At 53.8% G+C, this 17,099-nt stretch overlaps 1 protein-coding gene and 1 long non-coding RNA gene across 3 annotated transcripts in view; one reads left to right on the forward strand and one right to left on the reverse strand.

Annotated features, from left to right (window-relative positions):
- Nucleotides 1–12,511, reverse strand: part of ITGA3 (integrin subunit alpha 3) — a 34,532-nt gene extending 22,021 nt beyond the window's left edge. For both annotated transcript variants that reach the window (XM_045374981.2, XM_045374982.3), the window contains exons 1-4: nt 11,866–12,511; nt 4,396–4,523; nt 3,996–4,075; nt 306–555 (exon numbers count right to left, since the gene is read on the reverse strand). In XM_045374981.2, the coding sequence (XP_045230916.2) occupies nt 306–555; nt 3,996–4,075; nt 4,396–4,523; nt 11,866–12,065 (658 nt within the window). In that variant the 5' untranslated portion in view covers nt 12,066–12,511. The remainder of the gene's footprint in view (nt 1–305; nt 556–3,995; nt 4,076–4,395; nt 4,524–11,865) is intronic.
- Nucleotides 12,512–12,612: 101 nt separating this feature from the next.
- LOC123569371 (uncharacterized) lies at nt 12,613–16,281 on the forward strand. The gene is made up of 2 exons (XR_010581836.1): nt 12,613–12,872; nt 15,901–16,281. It is a non-coding gene; the product is annotated as an uncharacterized lncRNA (long non-coding RNA).
- The last annotated feature ends 818 nt before the right edge of the window (nt 16,282–17,099 follow it).

A 17,099-nucleotide genomic window follows, 5' to 3' on the forward strand; every position in this document is an offset into this window, starting at 1 on the left:
TGGGAGGATCACCTGAGCCTGGGGAGGTCGAGGCTGCAGTGAGCCATGAGTGTGCCACTGCACTCCAGCCTGGGTGACACAGTGAGACCCTATGTCAAAAAAGAAAAGAAAAAGATTGATTGACATCATATGTATAAGGCCTCTGGCACATAGTAAGTGCTTTAAAACAGTAGAAGTCATGGTGGTTGCTGATATTGGCACGAGGTCATGTTTCTAGTGTGGATGGTCTAGGCCAGCTGTCCCAGTGGCTAACTGGGGGTGGGTGGTCTCTGCTCTTCCTTCCCCCATGGCCCCATGGTCCCCACCTTTCCAGTTGTAGGCACCGGGGGCGCCGAAGTACACAGTGTTCTGGGTGAAGCCACCGCTGGTGCCCAGCTGGCACATGCCCGTCTCCAGGTAGTCAGTGTTGCTGTTGCACATCTCGTTGTGGTAGGTCTGCCAGTCGTCACTGGGGTCCAACTCTAGGTCATTGCCTCGCACGTAGCACTTGCCCACCATGCGCCGCTGGTCTTCTGACCCCGACCACAGCACCTGGGTGTAGCGGTGGGCACAGACCTGGGGACCCCCCAAACACAGGCAGCCTCAGTCAGGCACAGGGACCCGGGTCAGCTGTCTCTTTTACCCTGTAAGCCTCTGGCTTTGCTGAACAGGAGTCAAAGGAGATCTCCTGGCTTCTCCTTCTTCTCCCGGTGATACTTAAACCTGCATCTCCTTTCCAGAATTTAGAAATCTGCTCTGGGGGTCAGGAACACTTTTTGGAAAGCTGTAAAGTGTGGATTTGAGAGTGGCTTGCAGATCTCAGCAAAGGGAAAGCAGGGAAGGATGAGAGACTGTGGGGTTCAGGCTCTTGGTCTAGAAGGGGTTAGTAACAGAGAGATTAAGGAACTTACTGCTCTGCCGTTTCCAGATGACCCTGTCCTCTTAATGAAAGGACCGTTATTAAAATGATAATTACAATGACGGTAATAGTAATAGCAGCAGCTAACACTTCCTGAGTGCTTCCTATATGCCAGGCACAATTCTAAGCTCCTCACATATTAAGTGTTAAGCCTGCTAGTGACCCTATGATGTAGGAATGATTATTTTCCCCATTTTAGATAAACTGAGGCACAGAGAGCTCAGTTAACCTGCCTAAGATCTCATATCTAGAGAGAAGCAGAGAATATTCAAACCAAGCCTGTCTGCTTCCAAAATCTGAGCTCTTAAGCACATGCTGTGCTGCTTCACAGAGGGGAGAATCTATGCACAGCTTCTCTGAGTGCACTTTAGCTGCTCAGTACATATTTATTGGGCAAACTGATGGGCCAGAATAGGGTGACTTAAAACAGCCTGGAGGCAGGCAAAGTCCAAAAATAGTCCCTGGTTCTTGTTTACTTGCTTTCTGTGGTCCCTTCTAGCTGTGAGCTCCACCAGCACGATGCCTGAGCCTGCCTTAGTCACTGCTAAGCTTCTAGGAATAGCACAGTGTTTGGTAACACAGTAGGGGCTCACCAAATATTTGTTGAATGAACGGTGTAAATAACTGCTAAAGGATCCAGGGTGCAGAATCACTTTAAATGGGCTCCTAGACCACAGCCATCCATAACAGGGGTCTCAAAAAAGCATTTCAGTGAACTGATGCCAACCTGGAGCTTTAACAGTGTTCAAAGGTGACAGAAATCACAGCAGCGATGGCTTATGGGGTGGCAAATGATTAGAAGGGGTTACAAGGGCACCTTCTGGAGTGATTTTAAGATATATTTTTGGTTATACAGGTATATACATTTGTAAAAATTCATTGAAGTTTAAAATCTGTACATTTCACTGTATGTAAACATTACATCAATTTTTTCCGTTGTTTGTTTTGTTTTTTTTTTCAGACAGGGTCCGACTTTGTCACCCAGGCTGGAGTGCAGTGGCATGGTCTCAGCTCGCTCCAACCTCTCTCTCCAGGGTTCAAGTGATCCTCCCACCTCAGCCTCTCAGCTAGCTGGGACTACAGGCACACACCACCATGCCGGGCTAATTTATATATTTTTTGTAGAGATGGAATTTTGCCATGTTGCCCAGGTTGGTCTCAAACTCCTAGGCTCAAACGATCCTCCTGCCTCATTCTAAAGGAATGAGCCACCTAGCCTGGCCACATCAATTTTTAAAATGAGAAAAAAGCCAGGCATTGTTGCTCTTGCCTATAATCCCAGCTACTTGGGAGGCCGAGGCAGGAGGATCACTTGAGCTCAGGAGTTCAAGGCTACAGTGAGCTATGATCGTGCCACTGCACTTCAGCCTGGGTGACAGAGCCAGACCTCATCTATAAAAGAAAAAAAAAGAAAGAAAGAAAGAAAAAGAAAAATAGGGCCAGGTATGGTAGCTCATGCCTGAAATCCTAGCACTAGCACTTTGGGAGGCCAAAGTGGGAGGATCACTTGAGCCCAGGAGTTTGAGACCAGCCTGGGCAACACAGTCAGACCCTGTCCCTATAAAAACTTAAAAAATTAGCCTGGGAGGCTAAGGCTGGAGGGTCACTTGAGTCTGGGAAGTCAAGGCTGCAGTGAGCTGAGATGGCACCACTACACTCCAGCCTGGTTGAGAGATGAAGTCTTCTTCTTTTTTTTTTTAGATGGAGTCTTGCTCTGTCACCCAGGTTGGAGTACAGTGATATGATCTTGGCTCACTGCAACCTCCACCTCCCAGGTTCAAGCAATTCTCCTGCCTCAGCCTCCCGAGTAACTGGGACAACAGGTGGGCACCACTGCACCTGGTTTATTTTTTATATTTTTAGTAGAGACAGGGTTTCGCCATATTGGCCAGGCTGGTCTCGAACTCCTGACCTCGTGATCCACCAGCCTCAGCCTCCCAAAGTGCTGGGATTACAGGCGTGAACCACCGCACACAGCTAGGAGTCTTCTATCTTGAAAGAAAGAAGAAAGAAAAGAGAGAGAAAGAGAGAGAGAGCGTCTCATTCTCTTTGCCTGCTGCCATCAGCATAAGATGGGACTTGTTCCTCCTTGCCTTCCACCGTGATAGGCTTCCCCAGCCATGTGAAACTATCAAGGCAAGAGAAAAACCTGACATCAAAGAAGCACATTCTAAGACTGAGTTTATGTGCCTATCTGGATAACTGATAATTCATGTCTGAAGAAAGCATAAGTATTGCATTCTCTTGGCCACAGTAATTGTTTCAGAGAAGAGCACCTGAAATAGTCAGAGCTAATGAGTTGTAATCAGATATCTACCAGGACTACAGAACTTGAAGGTCAAAGAAGATAAAGCTGAAGCTGTTGCATTCATGCACCACGAAAAGACTGCCTATCAAAGAATGGAGGCAACACGAAGAACACAGAGTTAAGTGCCTGAGATACCTCACATCCTGGTGGCATCATATTAGCACCAGGAGCAAGGCAAGCCTTAACCAGAACTCTTCTGTGTGTGAACTAATAAAATCCTTTCTGAATATAACAACAACAAAAACAGACAGAGAGAGAAAAAAATGGGGCGGTGGGGGGAATGTCTATCTGGGACTCAGAAATGGAGAACTCAGGGGCTGGCACTGTAGAATGTGGGCAGGAGGTGACACATTTGATTAGCCCCCAGACCAGAGCTGGGTGAGCCAGGGTCAGCAGGGCTGCGCCTCTTCCGGCAGTCAGCCTCCCAGGAAGGAGCGCCAGCCAGTGCTGAGCCGCCCGGGGCCCTCTCTGCCCTTTCTCCTCCTCGCAGTTCCCTCAGCTCCCTCGGCTTGTTCCCACGAAGGCTGAGCACCCAGTGTGGGCATGGGGAGGAAGTGGATGAGTCAGAGAACTCAGGCCGTGCCTGGCTTTGGGAGAGCACAGGATACTCACTCCCTCCCCAGGAGTGCAGGGAGCGAGGGATGCACAGCCACAGGAAGGGACTTGTGTGCAGGCCCCAGCACACACACGCCGTGGACCCGCCTGCTGCCCTCTTCTTTCCTCCCAGCTCTAGGAGATGAGGAGAGAGCCAGGGAGAGGTAGGGGAGCCGACACTGAGCATCCACTTACCAGGACTCTGCCTGCAGGGCCCTGGCTGGCCACAGTCACTCCAAGCCACATGTCCTCAATAATGTGATGGCCAGGGTCACCTGTGGGCACCAGAGGGATCATGAACCAGAGAACCTCACCCATACTTCAGTGCCCAAAGCCTCCAGAGGGCAGGGGTGGGTCCTGCTTGGGCCCTCCACCCACAGGACAGCCCTCCCAATTCCCCTTCTCCAGCTCGTCATTATTCTAAGCTCCACCAACCCCATCCAGCCCCACTCTCCTCTAGGGCACCCTCTTCCCAGCTGGACAAGAAGCGACTAGAAGCTGGGTAAGGCCTTCTATCTCCTCTAGGCCATTCTCTCTGCGGTACCCCTCTGCCAGACCTCTGACCCGGCACCCCTCCCCAGCCTCTTCCCCTCACTTTTCACTGTGATGTTCATCCGCTCACAGTCATCCTTGTGGGCAGTGAGTGGGCACAGGTACACAGCACCAGTCCGGTTGGTGTAGCCATCAGGCACAGCGAGCTCCCGGGGGGCACCAGCCAGGAGCCTGGGGATAGGGAGGGAGGTGGGTCTGGGTTCAGACTCCCCAAGCCCCACTTCAAACAACTTGCTATTTATTCAACATACATTTGCAGATTGTTGGTGCCAGGAGACCCCCAGCTCCTGCCCTCCAGAAGTGCCCAGCATAAGGGAAGGCAGGCAAGGAAAAAAGACACTGGAAGGAAGTGCCCCGGGAGGGGGAAGCAGGGAGCACAGCAGCTCAGGCTCAGGGCTGAGGGGGCAGTCACGGAGGCCAGCAGAAGAGGTGACCTAATCTGAGTCTGGGAACGATGACCTGGGTTCTCCAGGTGAAGAAGGGGAGAAGGCCACGTGGGCAAAGGCACACATGTGCAGGGCCAGGAAGCAAGAGCCAGCAGGGTGATTCAGAGACCTGCAAGGCCCTCAGCATAGCTGGAGTCCAGGAGCCTCTGGGGAGGCACACAAAGGCAGGCTGGGAACAGCCTTAGGGGAAACCGCAGAGGGATTTTAGGCAGGGGCATGACATGGCCAGATCTCAGTTTTGGAAGCAACGCTTTGGCTTTTGAGATGAAGGTTGACCAGAAGACAGCAAGATGAGGAATCCTGGCAGAGAGTTCAAATTCTGTGGGGTCAGAGGGGAGAACTTAGGGGGCTGGGTTGTCAGAGCCCTGGGTTTTTCCTCCTGAAGCCATCTGGGGACTCAGATCTTGGAGACCTGGGCCCCTAAGTGACCTGGGTGATGTCCAATATCCTTCTCCAGTGACCTTAAGACAGACACACAGGTAGGGGTTGGGATGAGTACCTGACACCTTGGACAATGTGGCCCCAGAGCAGAGTTCCCAGTGGGCGGGCAGCAGGTGGGGTGGGCAAGGGCTCTTGCCTTGCCCCCAGCCTGCCCAGATTCCATCTTTGGGGATGCCGACAGCAAGTTCCTACAAGGATGCTTAGGACCCTGGCAACCTGTCCCATACCAGAGGGGTGGCTGGAGCAGAGAGAGGCAGGGGTTGGCCCTGAAATGCCATCTTAGAGGACAAGCCTTGGGTCATCAGAAACCCCAGGGATCTTTGTTAAAAAGGTAGATTCCTCCAGGGGTTGGCCCTGAAATACCATCTTAGAGGACAAGCCTTGGGTCATCAGAAACCCCAGGGATCTTTGTTAAAAAGGTAGATTTCTCTGCCCACAACATACCATCTGGTGGAATCTAGTGCACCCCAGTTTGAGAACTCAGTTTTACCAGACTTTCTTCTCCCCACATCACCTCCCTGCAGCCTCTAAATGTTCTGCCAGGAGCCCCTCCCTGCTAAATCCTGATGGCCCTGGCCTTCTCAGGTGGGAGACACCTCCCAGGTGCCCCACCATTTGGCCCCAGCAACTCTATCACTCTACAGCTCCCAGCTAAGAACTTGGGCTCTGGGCCTTCTGCCAGTCTGGAAGTGCCAAGCAACAGCCACGCCTGTAGCTCCTGCCTGGGACCTGTGAGTGTGGGCTGCAGGGAGTAGGCGGGGCAGGGCCTGGGCATGCTGGGGCCTGGGGTGTCTCCACCCACTGGGAGTTAGGAATGTACTGCCTGAGGCTGCTGGGAAGGGGGTGGGACCTTGCCTGTACTTTAAGACTACAGCTCAGACCTCACCCTGGGGAAGTGTTCCTGGGAGAAGGGGTGAAGCTTCCTGGCCAGGGAAGCTGGCAGGAGGCCAGGGTGGCAGCCAGGCCTGGAGAGTCACTTCTGTCTGGGCTGGGAAGGTCTTGATGAATCCTCTGCCTGACCACCCATGGACGTCCGCTCTCTGGCGTGCCTGACAGATGAGAGAAGGGAGCCACAGCCTGCGGGAAAGGAGCAGCTCAGCCTGAGAACCCACGGACCTGGGTGTAGGGTTTGTTCTGCCTGAAGGGGCAATTTCCTTTCCTCCTCTGAGCCCTGAGTGCCTCATCTGTAAAATGCGGGCAGCCCCTCTCCCGCTGACCTCCAGGGTTGCTAGAGGAACAGATAGGTCTATTCTGCAAAAGGGTGTTCTGATATGAAGCCATAGTTAGTATGAGCATTGTTGGTCTGATTTGTTGTGGCATCAGGACTGGCCCTAGCATGACCCCAGCCCTCCCTCCAGGGACCCAGGAATTTCTTTTTTTCTTTTCCTTTTTGAGACAGGGTATTGCTCTGTCACCCAGGCTGGAGTGCAGTGGCACAATCTCCACTCACTGCAACCTCCGCCTCCCGGGTTCAAGTGATTCTCCTGATTCAGCCTCCCAAGGAGCTGAGATTACAGGCACGCACCACCACACCCAGCTAATTTTTGTATTTTTACTAGAGACAGGGTTTCGCCATATTGGCCAGGCTGATGTCGAACTCCTGACCTCAGGTAATCCACCCGCCTCGGCCTCCCAAAGTACTGGGATTACAAGCATGAACCACTGTGCCTGGCTGGACCCAGGAATTTCTGCCCTGGCATGTTAGGGAACCTGGATCAGAGGGAAAAGAAGAGACTCCTTTGGTGGTTTAGAGAGAGCAGGGGACAGACGTAAGAAGACTTCCATGGCTTGAGGATACCAGGTGATCACTGGGGTGGGGACAGGAGTGCTGGCAGCTAGAGCCACTCTACGGCCCTGAGCATGTTATCATACAGGAGGCAGCTGAGCAGGAGGGTCTCCATGCCCTCCCAGCCCCCTCAACTCAGCCAGTAAGGGGCTAAGGGACCCCCTCCTCTGAACTTCCCGAGGTACTGAGCAGGCAGAGCTGGGCACGCATGTCAATGAGATTGAAATACTTCCCCTTACCACCTATACCCTCTTGCCTGTTGCCTGGAACCAGTCTTATGCCTACTGATAGAGGGTGGGGCAGGGCTAGTGCCCTAATCCCAGCCCCACATCCCAGGCCCCTCCCTTCTCAGAGATTCCAGAGGGAGCCCCCCTTCACCCCCCCAGAGTATTTTTAGCTTCCACTTGGCCCACTCAGAGGCCCTTTAAGGCCCTCTGGCTCCCAGCCCAGGATCCAATGGGTCTACAGCCAGAGGCCTGCGCATGGATGGGGGAAGGTGGTATGCTGAGGGTGGTTCCAGCTTCCTGCAGCCACACATACCCAGGTGTGTGTGGTGAGGGTTGGAGAATCCTGAAGGTGAGAGGGACCTTACTGACATGCAAATGAAATGCAAATAATTATGCAAATGAGCAGTTCTGCTGGCCATCTACTTTTGGGTCTGGTCCAGATCACAAAATCCAAAAGCTGACCCCTTCCAGAGCGGTACTGAGCCCATCCCCTCAGCTGCAGCCAGAAGGAGGGAGACTAGGTAGAGAGATGCCTAGATGGAGCTCTTAGAGCAAGGAAGACACGAGATAGGACTGCCCCTCTCCAGGAGTCAGGCTGGACTGGGGGGAGCAGAGACCACCAGCCCCCCAGATGGAGTGGGATGGGTGAAGTGACTACTCAAGGGCTTTCCAACAGCTGCCTCCTCACCCTCCCGTTGGCTCCAGCCAAACAGCCCCTCTTGGCCTCTGTGGAGCCTTGAGCTCCGAGTTCCGAAAAAGCCCTTCCTCACCCCTGCCCTATCACTCCCCTTGGGGCAGTTCAAAGCTAATGGAACAGCCAAGGAGAAAGCAGAAGAATCAGAGAAGGGCGGGGCACAGTACCCAGGAGAATTCAAGGTACCAGGTTGGCTCACCCCAAAGAGGAGAAGGCCCCCACTGGGGTGGGGTAATGCTCAGAGAAGCAGCCTGTAAGATTCACCTTCCCAGATTCTGTCACCTCAGGAAGGCACTTGGTGGCTCCATGGGAGGATTCCAGAGGGGGCCAAAGGATCTAGCACTCAGGCCAACACAGCAAGGCCTCACTCCTTGGGTACCTAGCCTCCTGTGTTCCCCTCCCACCCCAGGCCAGGAGGCAGGTGGGGAGCGTGCCTGCTCCACCTCTGAGCCCCAGAGAAGGGGCGGGGGCGGCTCTGGGATGCCTGGATCCCAGCTCTATGCCAACCTTGCTGCCCGAATTAGCCATCTCCCCAGAGGCCGCTCCGTGGAGCTGAAACTGCAGCCCTCCCCATCCTTCCCTACTCTTCCTTTGCTGCCCACCCAGCCCCCCTCCCCACTGGTGACTCAGCCCTAGAACCAGAGCAACAAGCTGGAGGGAGAGAGAGAACAAGAAAGGGCAGGAAAAAGAGCCTTGGCTAAGCCTCAGATAAAAAAAGAACAAGGCCATTTTTCTCAGTTCTTCTCCCTTTCCTTGGCTCTTCAGTACTTTTCCTATATTTGACTCCCGAGGGCATTCTAAGTGTCATCTAACCTCAATCCCTCTTACGGCAAAGGGGATCCTCTTCCTTCTTTGTTTAGTTCTGACCAAGCCCCCTTCGCTGCTTCTTTTTCGACAAGATCCGGCTTCTCCCACTCCTGCCCAGTTGAAAGCCTCTTGGCCTAGACTGGTCACTGGGTAAAACCTACTACAAGTGCAGGCCTTCTGCCTCCAGCCACAGCTGCTGTGCCCATTTCTGCTGGCACGAGCCTTGGAGGCTGCCAGGCACCCACCCTGCCCAGGGAAACATGAGGTTAGGACAGCATGGCAGGTGAGCCTGGACCTCATTTCTAGGAGCCACCCTGCCCTGGGCTTCCCGGATACCCTCATTTCCAAGCAAAAGTGAAAGAAAGAGAAGGACCGGCGGTATCTCCATAGGCCCACAGGGTCAGACCAGACCAGAATGCCTGGATTCCCAGGAAGGAATGTCAGAGCAGGTGCTGGAGAAGAGATGGTGTCAGTAACCACCTCCCAGAGAACAGTCCCTGTCCCTCCAAGGAACCCCTCATGCATTTTGCCAAGAAGCCCAGAGCACTTGGTCCTCTGCCTGCTCCTTACCCCTCATTTCCACAGAGTAGGAGATTGGGCCCTGGGTTAGGGCGAGCCCCCTATGTTGTGGGCCAGGAACCCCAGTCCAGAGATGAAGGTGATGGGGCAGCAAAGAAGGTCCCACCCTGGGTTTCTAACCATTTCTGAGGCCTTCTGAATGGAGAACAAGAAAGCGGTGCTCTCCCCTCCTCCCACCCACAGGGCAGTGGACAAATACTACGATTTGGGGTATACTTTCAGGGAGTCCCTGCATCTCTTGAAAACCTTCTGTGAACCCCAGTTTAAGAGCCTATCCAAGACCATGAACAATCCCGCTTTTCCAAAGAGACTTTCAGGCTAACAGAATATGAGGCTGCAGCTCGTCTTACTAGTTAGTTCCTCTGAGTTGTGCACTCAGGCAGCTGTTTGCATCTGGCTACACAGCTGGCTGCAGCTAAGCCCAGCTGGCTCTCCCAAATGGCCGAGGGGTTGAATGGCCAAGGGGTTGAATTCAGTGAGATGACAAGAAAGGCCAAGATACAGAACCACCCTTAGGAAAGACTGAGGATACTCAAGGGAGAGAACTCCTGCCCCTCAGAGGTTCATTAGCTTTAGAACCTTCTGGGCTCCTGGCAGGCTGAATGCCAGCTCCAGTTTCCCAGAGAGAAAAGTAGAACCCCTTTGCTCAGCCACCTTGGAGGGGGCTCATGGGTAATGAGGATGCATCCAGGTTCTGGCCTCAGCGCAAGAGCCTTCAGGTGCTCCTTGGAGAAAGGCACATGTGCAGAGGATTTTACACACTTTATCTAGTTACAGCCCCACTAACATCCCAAAAGAAGGCATGCTATTCCCCTCCCTCCAACACGTAAGGAAATTCAGGTTCAGGTATTGGTAACAGATCTGAGACAGGACACTGGCCATGGGACCTCCAAGCCTCTTCTCCCTCTACCATATCAAGTTGACTCTCACAGGCCAGCAGCAGTGGGAAAGAGCACTAGATCCAGGTCCAACCCCTTTTGGGGGAAACCTGGCCCAGGGAGGGGACCTTGCTCAAGGTCACCAGGCAAAAGGGGGAGGGGTTGAGGAATCATTATTGACTCTTTCTTTCCAGTCTGATCTCTTTACCTATGTTATCTTATATCATGCAGATTTGGCATTGAAAGTCTGAAAATCTTTTTCTTGGTTAGGGCAGAAAGAGTGCTGATGTAGAAACGTGTGCTCCTGGTGGCTCAGGATCTCCAAAAGATAGAGGGTTGGCTAAGGCCAGGTGGCAGCTGCTGGGGCCAGGCAGGGAAGGGTGTGGTAGCCCTAGCTTTTGCAAGAGCAAGATGGAGTTGAGGTTAAGTCCAGGTAGGCAGGCTAGGTCGGGAGGGCAGAACCAAGGCAGGGTCAGAGTTTGGACTTTGGACATTCTAAACTTCCTCAATCTCTGCAGGCCCCAACCGGAGCAGGGAGAGATTTCAGTGTACCCTGAATGTGACTACATCTTCTTGTTCAGTGGGGTCAGAGGCCAGGTGGGGGCAGAGGCTAGGAGGGGGCAGATCACCCAGCCCAAAGAGGTGGATGGTACCTGCTTAACCTGTCCTAACCACCATCCCTCTTTGGACAGCTTCACCTCCCCAGCCACCAACCTCGGCATGCTCTGAGGCCACAGCAGAGAGACCTCTGAATCCTGGACATGCTACTGGGCATGAGTGTGTCTGGTGGAGTGAGGGGGACCCAGGCGGCTGGGTGCAACCTCCTCCTCCTTCCTCCCCTATGCATAGCTCTTCCCCTCCTCCTTGCAGCTGTTGGGGAAGGAGAACAGAAGAAAGAGAAAAACACTGTTTCCCTCTTCAAACCAAAACAAACACACTCAGGGTTGAAGATCCAACACGAATCCGTGGAATGCAGGGAGGATGTCTGTGGGGAGAGTGCCACTGCTTGGGGGTGGGCAGGAGGAGACGCAGCCAGAGCTCGGACAAGTCCTCCTCTCTCTTCCACTGCCGCTATCCTCAAGGCGTCAAAGGGAGCGTATGGACAGCTCCAAACGCCCAGACTCACCCATCACCTCACCCTCCATCCGCCAAGCCAGCGGTTGAGAAGGCCATCCAGTCTGGCTCTGCAGAGGGTGTGGCTGGCGTGGCCGCAGACTACCAGCGAGGTGCTTAAATGCATATGCTCATTTTTCTCCCAAGCGTAGGGGAAGGGGGGTCCGCTGGGTGTTTATCTTGCAGTTTACCCCAGCTCCCAGCCCTGGAGAGAAGAGGCTAGTGCTGGGTACTCGGTTCACATAATGGGAGAGGACTCAGTCACCGGGACCCCACTTCCGCTCTCAGGAGAGATCTAAAGGGCGGAGGGGTGGCGTCCAGACAGGTTCTGGCCCCGTCAGCACTTGCCAATGATTACTGCCCGACCTCACACCCAATCCTCCACTTCCCGCCAACCCCCAGCAGCCAGTGGGCCGCCTGGGTACCCGCCCCTTAATCCTGGCTCCCAAGGGCCAGCTGCCCCGGACTCCGACTCCGCTCCGGACCCGCATCCCCCGCACGCACACTCTCGCTCCCACCCCACAGCCTCCAGCTTCACTTACAGGTAGCGCTGCTGCCGCTCTGTCTGCCGATGGAGGGCGACCGAGTAGCCGAAGAGGCTGCCCGGGTTCCCGGCCTCTTTCACTACCAGGAATCGGGTATCCAGGTTGAAGGCGGAGACTACGCAGCCGCCGGCTGCCACCATCAACGCGCAAAGCATCAGGCGTGGGGCGCGGGGCGCGCGGCTGGGGCCAGGGCCCATGGCTGCGAGCGGGAGCGGGGTCCGGGCGAGAGCGCGTGAGAGCGCGGAGCTGGGCGTGAGGACCTGTTCACCTGCTCCCCGCGCCGCCGGAGGACACTGAAACCCGCCGGCCGCTGCGCTCCGTAGTGCTGATCGGTTTCGTGCCCCCAGCCTCGGCCAATTTCACAGCTGCGCTCTCGGATCCCCTCTTAAGATCCGTGGGTCTATCTTCCCGTCTCCCCAGCGGCCGGGTCGCCGCCGTCCCTGCCCCGGGCAACCGGCCCCCAGCTTGTCCCGGCCGCGCCCCCTTGGCCGCGCTGTTGCCTTCGATCCCGGCTTCGCGGCGGATCTGGCAAGCGCACCGGTCGACCGCAAGGAGGACAGGAGGGAGGGGTCCTGCGGGGCGCGCCCCGCCTCTCCACGCCCAGTCCCGCACCTCACCACCTTGCGAGCCCAGCCCGGGCTGCGCTTTCCTTCCGGGGAAAGAGAAAAAGGTCCCGGCTCGGCCACCGCCTCTTAAAGGGGCAGCACCGCCCCTCCCTCCTCATCCTCCCTACCCCAGCTCCGCCTTCTCCCCCAAACACCTGTCGGCAACACCCAAAGGCTTAGATTTCCCCTCCCCGCCCCTCGCTTCTCTGGGAAAGGGTCGTCTCGGGAGCAAGATGGATGTGACGGGCGGAGCCGGGGGTGGGATTTGTCCGGCCGCTTTCCTGCCTCTGCTGCTGCTGCTGAAAAGGCCAGCCCGCTGGAGAGACCTGGCGTTGGCGCATCTGGGAACAGACTTCCGCGCGCGGCTGGCTGGAATGCTGGACTCGCCTCCGCAGCGCTGTGAGTCCCCAAGAGGTGGCTGTCGGTCCCTGGGAGTTCTTCCTCTCACCCAGGCTCCTCGCTGTGTTTGCAGAGATTTATTTCTCCTGTCCACTCATCCGGATCCGAGCTGAGATTGGCCCCTCAGCAAAGACAGACATATTTAGCAGTGGTAACAACCAAATGTCGCTAATTGTAATTACCAAAAAGCATTTTTTTCCCTGCGACTTCTGGTATCAAGGGATAAGACTGTCAATGTAGAAATGAGTCCCTCCTTCACAGAAAGCACTGCGTCGCCAGGAAGCTGAGCCTAGACCGTACCCATTTCTCGTCCACTCCTGCCTTCAGGGCCCAGCCCAGAGAATCCCAGAGGCTCCCTCTTCCTACCCAAGCTTGAACAGAGTGTTTGGAGACTGGGCTTGGACGTCAGCCCCCATCAGGTGTTTGGTGGGTAGCGCCAGGTGGCGGTAGGTGGGCGGAGCCTAAAGGTCTCCTCCACCAAGGAATCAAATTGAAAGGGAACTTCAAGAGGTTACGCTGGCCAGGCGCGATGGTTCACGCCTGTAATCCCAGCACTTAGGGAAGCCGGGGCGGGCGGATCACGAGATCAGGAGTTCGAGACCAGCCTGGCCAATATGGTGAAACACTGTCTCTACTAAAAAATTACAAAAATTAGCCGGGCGTGGTAGCGGATGCCTGTAGTCCCAGCTACCTGGGGCAGGAGAATCGCTTGAACCCGGGAGGCGCAGGTTGCAGTGAGCCGAGATCGCGCCACTGCACTCCAGCCTGGGCGACAGAGTAAGACTTCGTCTAAAAAAAAAAAGAGGTAATTATGTACTTTCTTAGATCTAACTCACATTTCTCTTGCTGCAGCTCAGAGACCCATTTTCCCCAGAGCATTTTGTTTTGTTTTGTTTTTGTTTTTTGTTTTGTTTTTGTTTTTGAGACGATGGAGTCTCACTCTGTCTCCCAGGCTGGAGTGCAGTGGCGCTATCTCCACTCACTGCAACCTCTGCCTCCCGGATTCAAGCGGTTCTCCTGCCTCAGCCTCCTGAGTAGCTGGGATTACAGGCGCCTGCCACCATGCCCAGCTAGATTTTTGTATTTTTAGTAGAGACGGGGTTTCACCATGTTGGTCAGGCTGGTCTCGAACTCCTGACCTTGTGATCCACCCCCCTCCCACCCCCGGCCTCCCAAAATGCTGAGATTACAGGGGTGAGCCACCCCGCCTGGCCTCCCCAAGCATTATTTTCTCCATCTATTCTTAATAAGAAAAAACACCATGTATTAAGCACATATGCAGCAGGAACTATGCTAAATGCTTCACAAATGTTAAATCCTCACAACAATCTTTGGAGTGTTATCTCTGTTTTAAAACGAGAAAAATGAGGCTCAGGGAGGTTAGGCAATTTGGCAGAGGTCACACAACTAGGATTTTCATCCTGTGTTATCTGATCCTGGAGCCCTTAACTACTTATGCTAATAATTAATATTTATACACTACTTTGGGCACATCCAAGTTTGGTGAAGTCTGAAGCTTGTGCAATTTGGGGCTCTCTTTAAGAATAAAATTATTCTGTACTCATAATTCTTATGAGTACAAAATTAGATTCAGAGTCTGGGAAAGGGTCCCGGCCTAGCTTTACAGTTTGCAAATCATTTCACAGGCAGGCTCATTTTATCTTCCCGGCCTCCCTGTGAGGTGGGGATTATCATATTCATTTGACTTAGGAGAAAACAGAGCCTCAGGAGGTTACCTGCCTGTCCAAGATCTGAATTTTATGGGAGGCAGAGCTAGGACTGGAAGCCGCTGACCACAGCTGTATCTTTAAGAGACACACTCCAGGCAGATGGATGTCAGACAGCTAGACATGCCTAAACAAAAGCAGCTGCGATAACAGCTTTCTCTGTGGTGTTTGGGAAGAAGACACTTGTCTCTGACGTTCCTTAGAATAGGATTTGTTCCTGACCTGTGACTTCCAGAGCCACCCAGCCTCTCTCATGGTCTGCTTTGTAGCCCAGGGCCTCCAGGGATTAGAAGACATGTGGGGTCAAGGAACAGGAAGCTGACCTGGATGGAAGTTGAACAGTGATCTTTGCTTTCTGTCTGGCTCCTGAGTCCTCTACCATGTTCCTGGAGAAGGGGAGCCAGCCAGGGCAAGAAGGGCAGGGGCTTAGGGTGGAAACGCCGTGTGGGTGAGGATCCTGCCTGAAACAGCTTTGAGAGTCCTGCGATGACAGATCGGCCCCATGCCAGGCCTTATCTCTTTGGACATCCCAAACAGGAATGACCAGCATGTCCGATCCTGGGACTGGGAGCCGGAAAGGGATGAGGGATGGTTTTTCCACTCCAGGGGAGTGTCCAGAGGGAATGTGAAGCAGAGCAGGGGCGACTGGTAGGGGGAGGGCCTGAGCCAAAGAATGTGGGGGAGTGTCAGACTAGTGTGGGGAGATGGAGTGGGGGTGGAGGGAGACTTGGAGACTAGAAGGACCTCAGCTGGAGAGATGGAGAAAGAGAAATCTCAAGGTCCTTTGGTTTCAGTGGTACTGTCATCTGTAGGATCATCTCATCATTCAGTTGACTTTATCATGTCAACTCTTTATCTGTCATCCCTTCCCCATGGTGAAGAGACCCACCTAGAAACATAGACAGAGAAACAAGGGCACCAGAATCATATGTGTAATGAGTCTAAGTTCATTTGTTGATGTTTGCGGACAGCTTTTAAGCCTCACCCTTCCCTCTTTGTGCCCTACACCTGGACAAGCTGATAAGAAAGTCTGGGTGCACCCTCCTTTGGTGTTTGAGGGGGGAATATTCTCAAGCCCCTTCCTGAGGGAACCCTTACTCCTTAACCACAATAAAAACCCAGGCCAGTCTCCTTCCTGGCTCTCCCAAGGCATTTGGGACCTGCTTGAAAGGCCGGCCCTGCTCCCCCTGGAGACCTCCATTATGTAAATAATAAACCTTTTCATAGTCTCTTGGTGTTTGGGTGGTGTCATCAGTCTTCATTCAAACCAAACCTTGGATGGGATCCATCTGCCTCTGTAGGTGACCGAAACAACGTGCAAACGGTGGGTTCTGCTGGAGGGTCGAGGAAGCTCCCTGGAGGAGGAGTATCTGGACAACAGGGAAAGAAAGGAGCTGCAGAAGAAAGGCAGAAGAATTGGGTCCTGGTTCAGGTGAAGTTTTCCCAGCTGGAACAATGACGGTGTCAATATTCCACAAAGGCAGCTTCTGGTTATTTAGCACTTGCTGTGTTCCCACAAGTCTTCCTCTACCTGCCCTCTCCCAGCCCTCATCTCACTCTCCCAGAGCCCCAGAGCACACCAATGGACACCCTCACCTCTCTGGGGCAGATCAGCACAGAGACGTGAAGCACACGGGCAGCTGCTGGAAAAATAATGAGGAATTACAATGCTGTGCCCTCAATTGAGTGCAAGCTCTCTTCTGCCTTCTCACCTTGGGCAAGTTACCTTCCTGTTCCAGGCCTCAGTTTCCCCATGTGTGAAATGAAAGGGCTGGAGAGAAATCTCTTACTATTCCCCAATCTACATTCATTGTGTCCCAAGCCTTCTTATATCTGTGCAACAAAGTGTACCAAATCTCAGCTATTGGACCGAGACTCAGGTGTCTATCTGACTTGAATTGAAAATGCAAATTACTGAAGAGGGAGGGAGGGAGGAGTGCTGAAGCTTGAATGGGCTTATCAGATTTCCTTCTCCTGTGGCCCAGACGCAGGCCTAGTCCAGGCGATTCCCCTGGCTCAGAATCTGCCAGGCTCAAGCATTCATTGACAGGCCAGGATGTGGCCTCCTGTTCTGGATGCTCTCACATTTAAACAGGCTAAACCCATTTTGCATTGTATGTTAGGGGTGGTGCTTGTGGGAGAAAGGGGGCTGTCAGAACATTCTGGCTGCTGCATGAAGTTGACTTTGCCAGGAGATACTGGGCTGTGGGAGAAGGCAGCTGGTGTAATAATTTGGCCAAGGGGTGGGTTGAGCAGGAGCAGGGGCTGAGGGAGGGAGAGAGGGAATGGGTAAGAAAGGCCCAGGGGTTTCTTGGGTAAGATTTGACTGGGGTAAGATTTGACTGGGGCTTCAGGGACAGGTGTGGGGCGAGAGGGATGCTGGGAGTGAAGGAGGGAAAGCGCAGAGGCTTTTTGGGGATTAATAGGCAGTGATCTCTATGAGGGCGTGGTGAGTAGGACCCAAACATCCGGGGACTTCCTGCCTGCCAGCCCTCTCTGT

This window comes from Macaca fascicularis, chromosome 16, assembly GCF_037993035.2.
Source record: "Macaca fascicularis isolate 582-1 chromosome 16, T2T-MFA8v1.1".
NCBI lineage: Eukaryota > Metazoa > Chordata > Mammalia > Primates > Cercopithecidae > Macaca > Macaca fascicularis.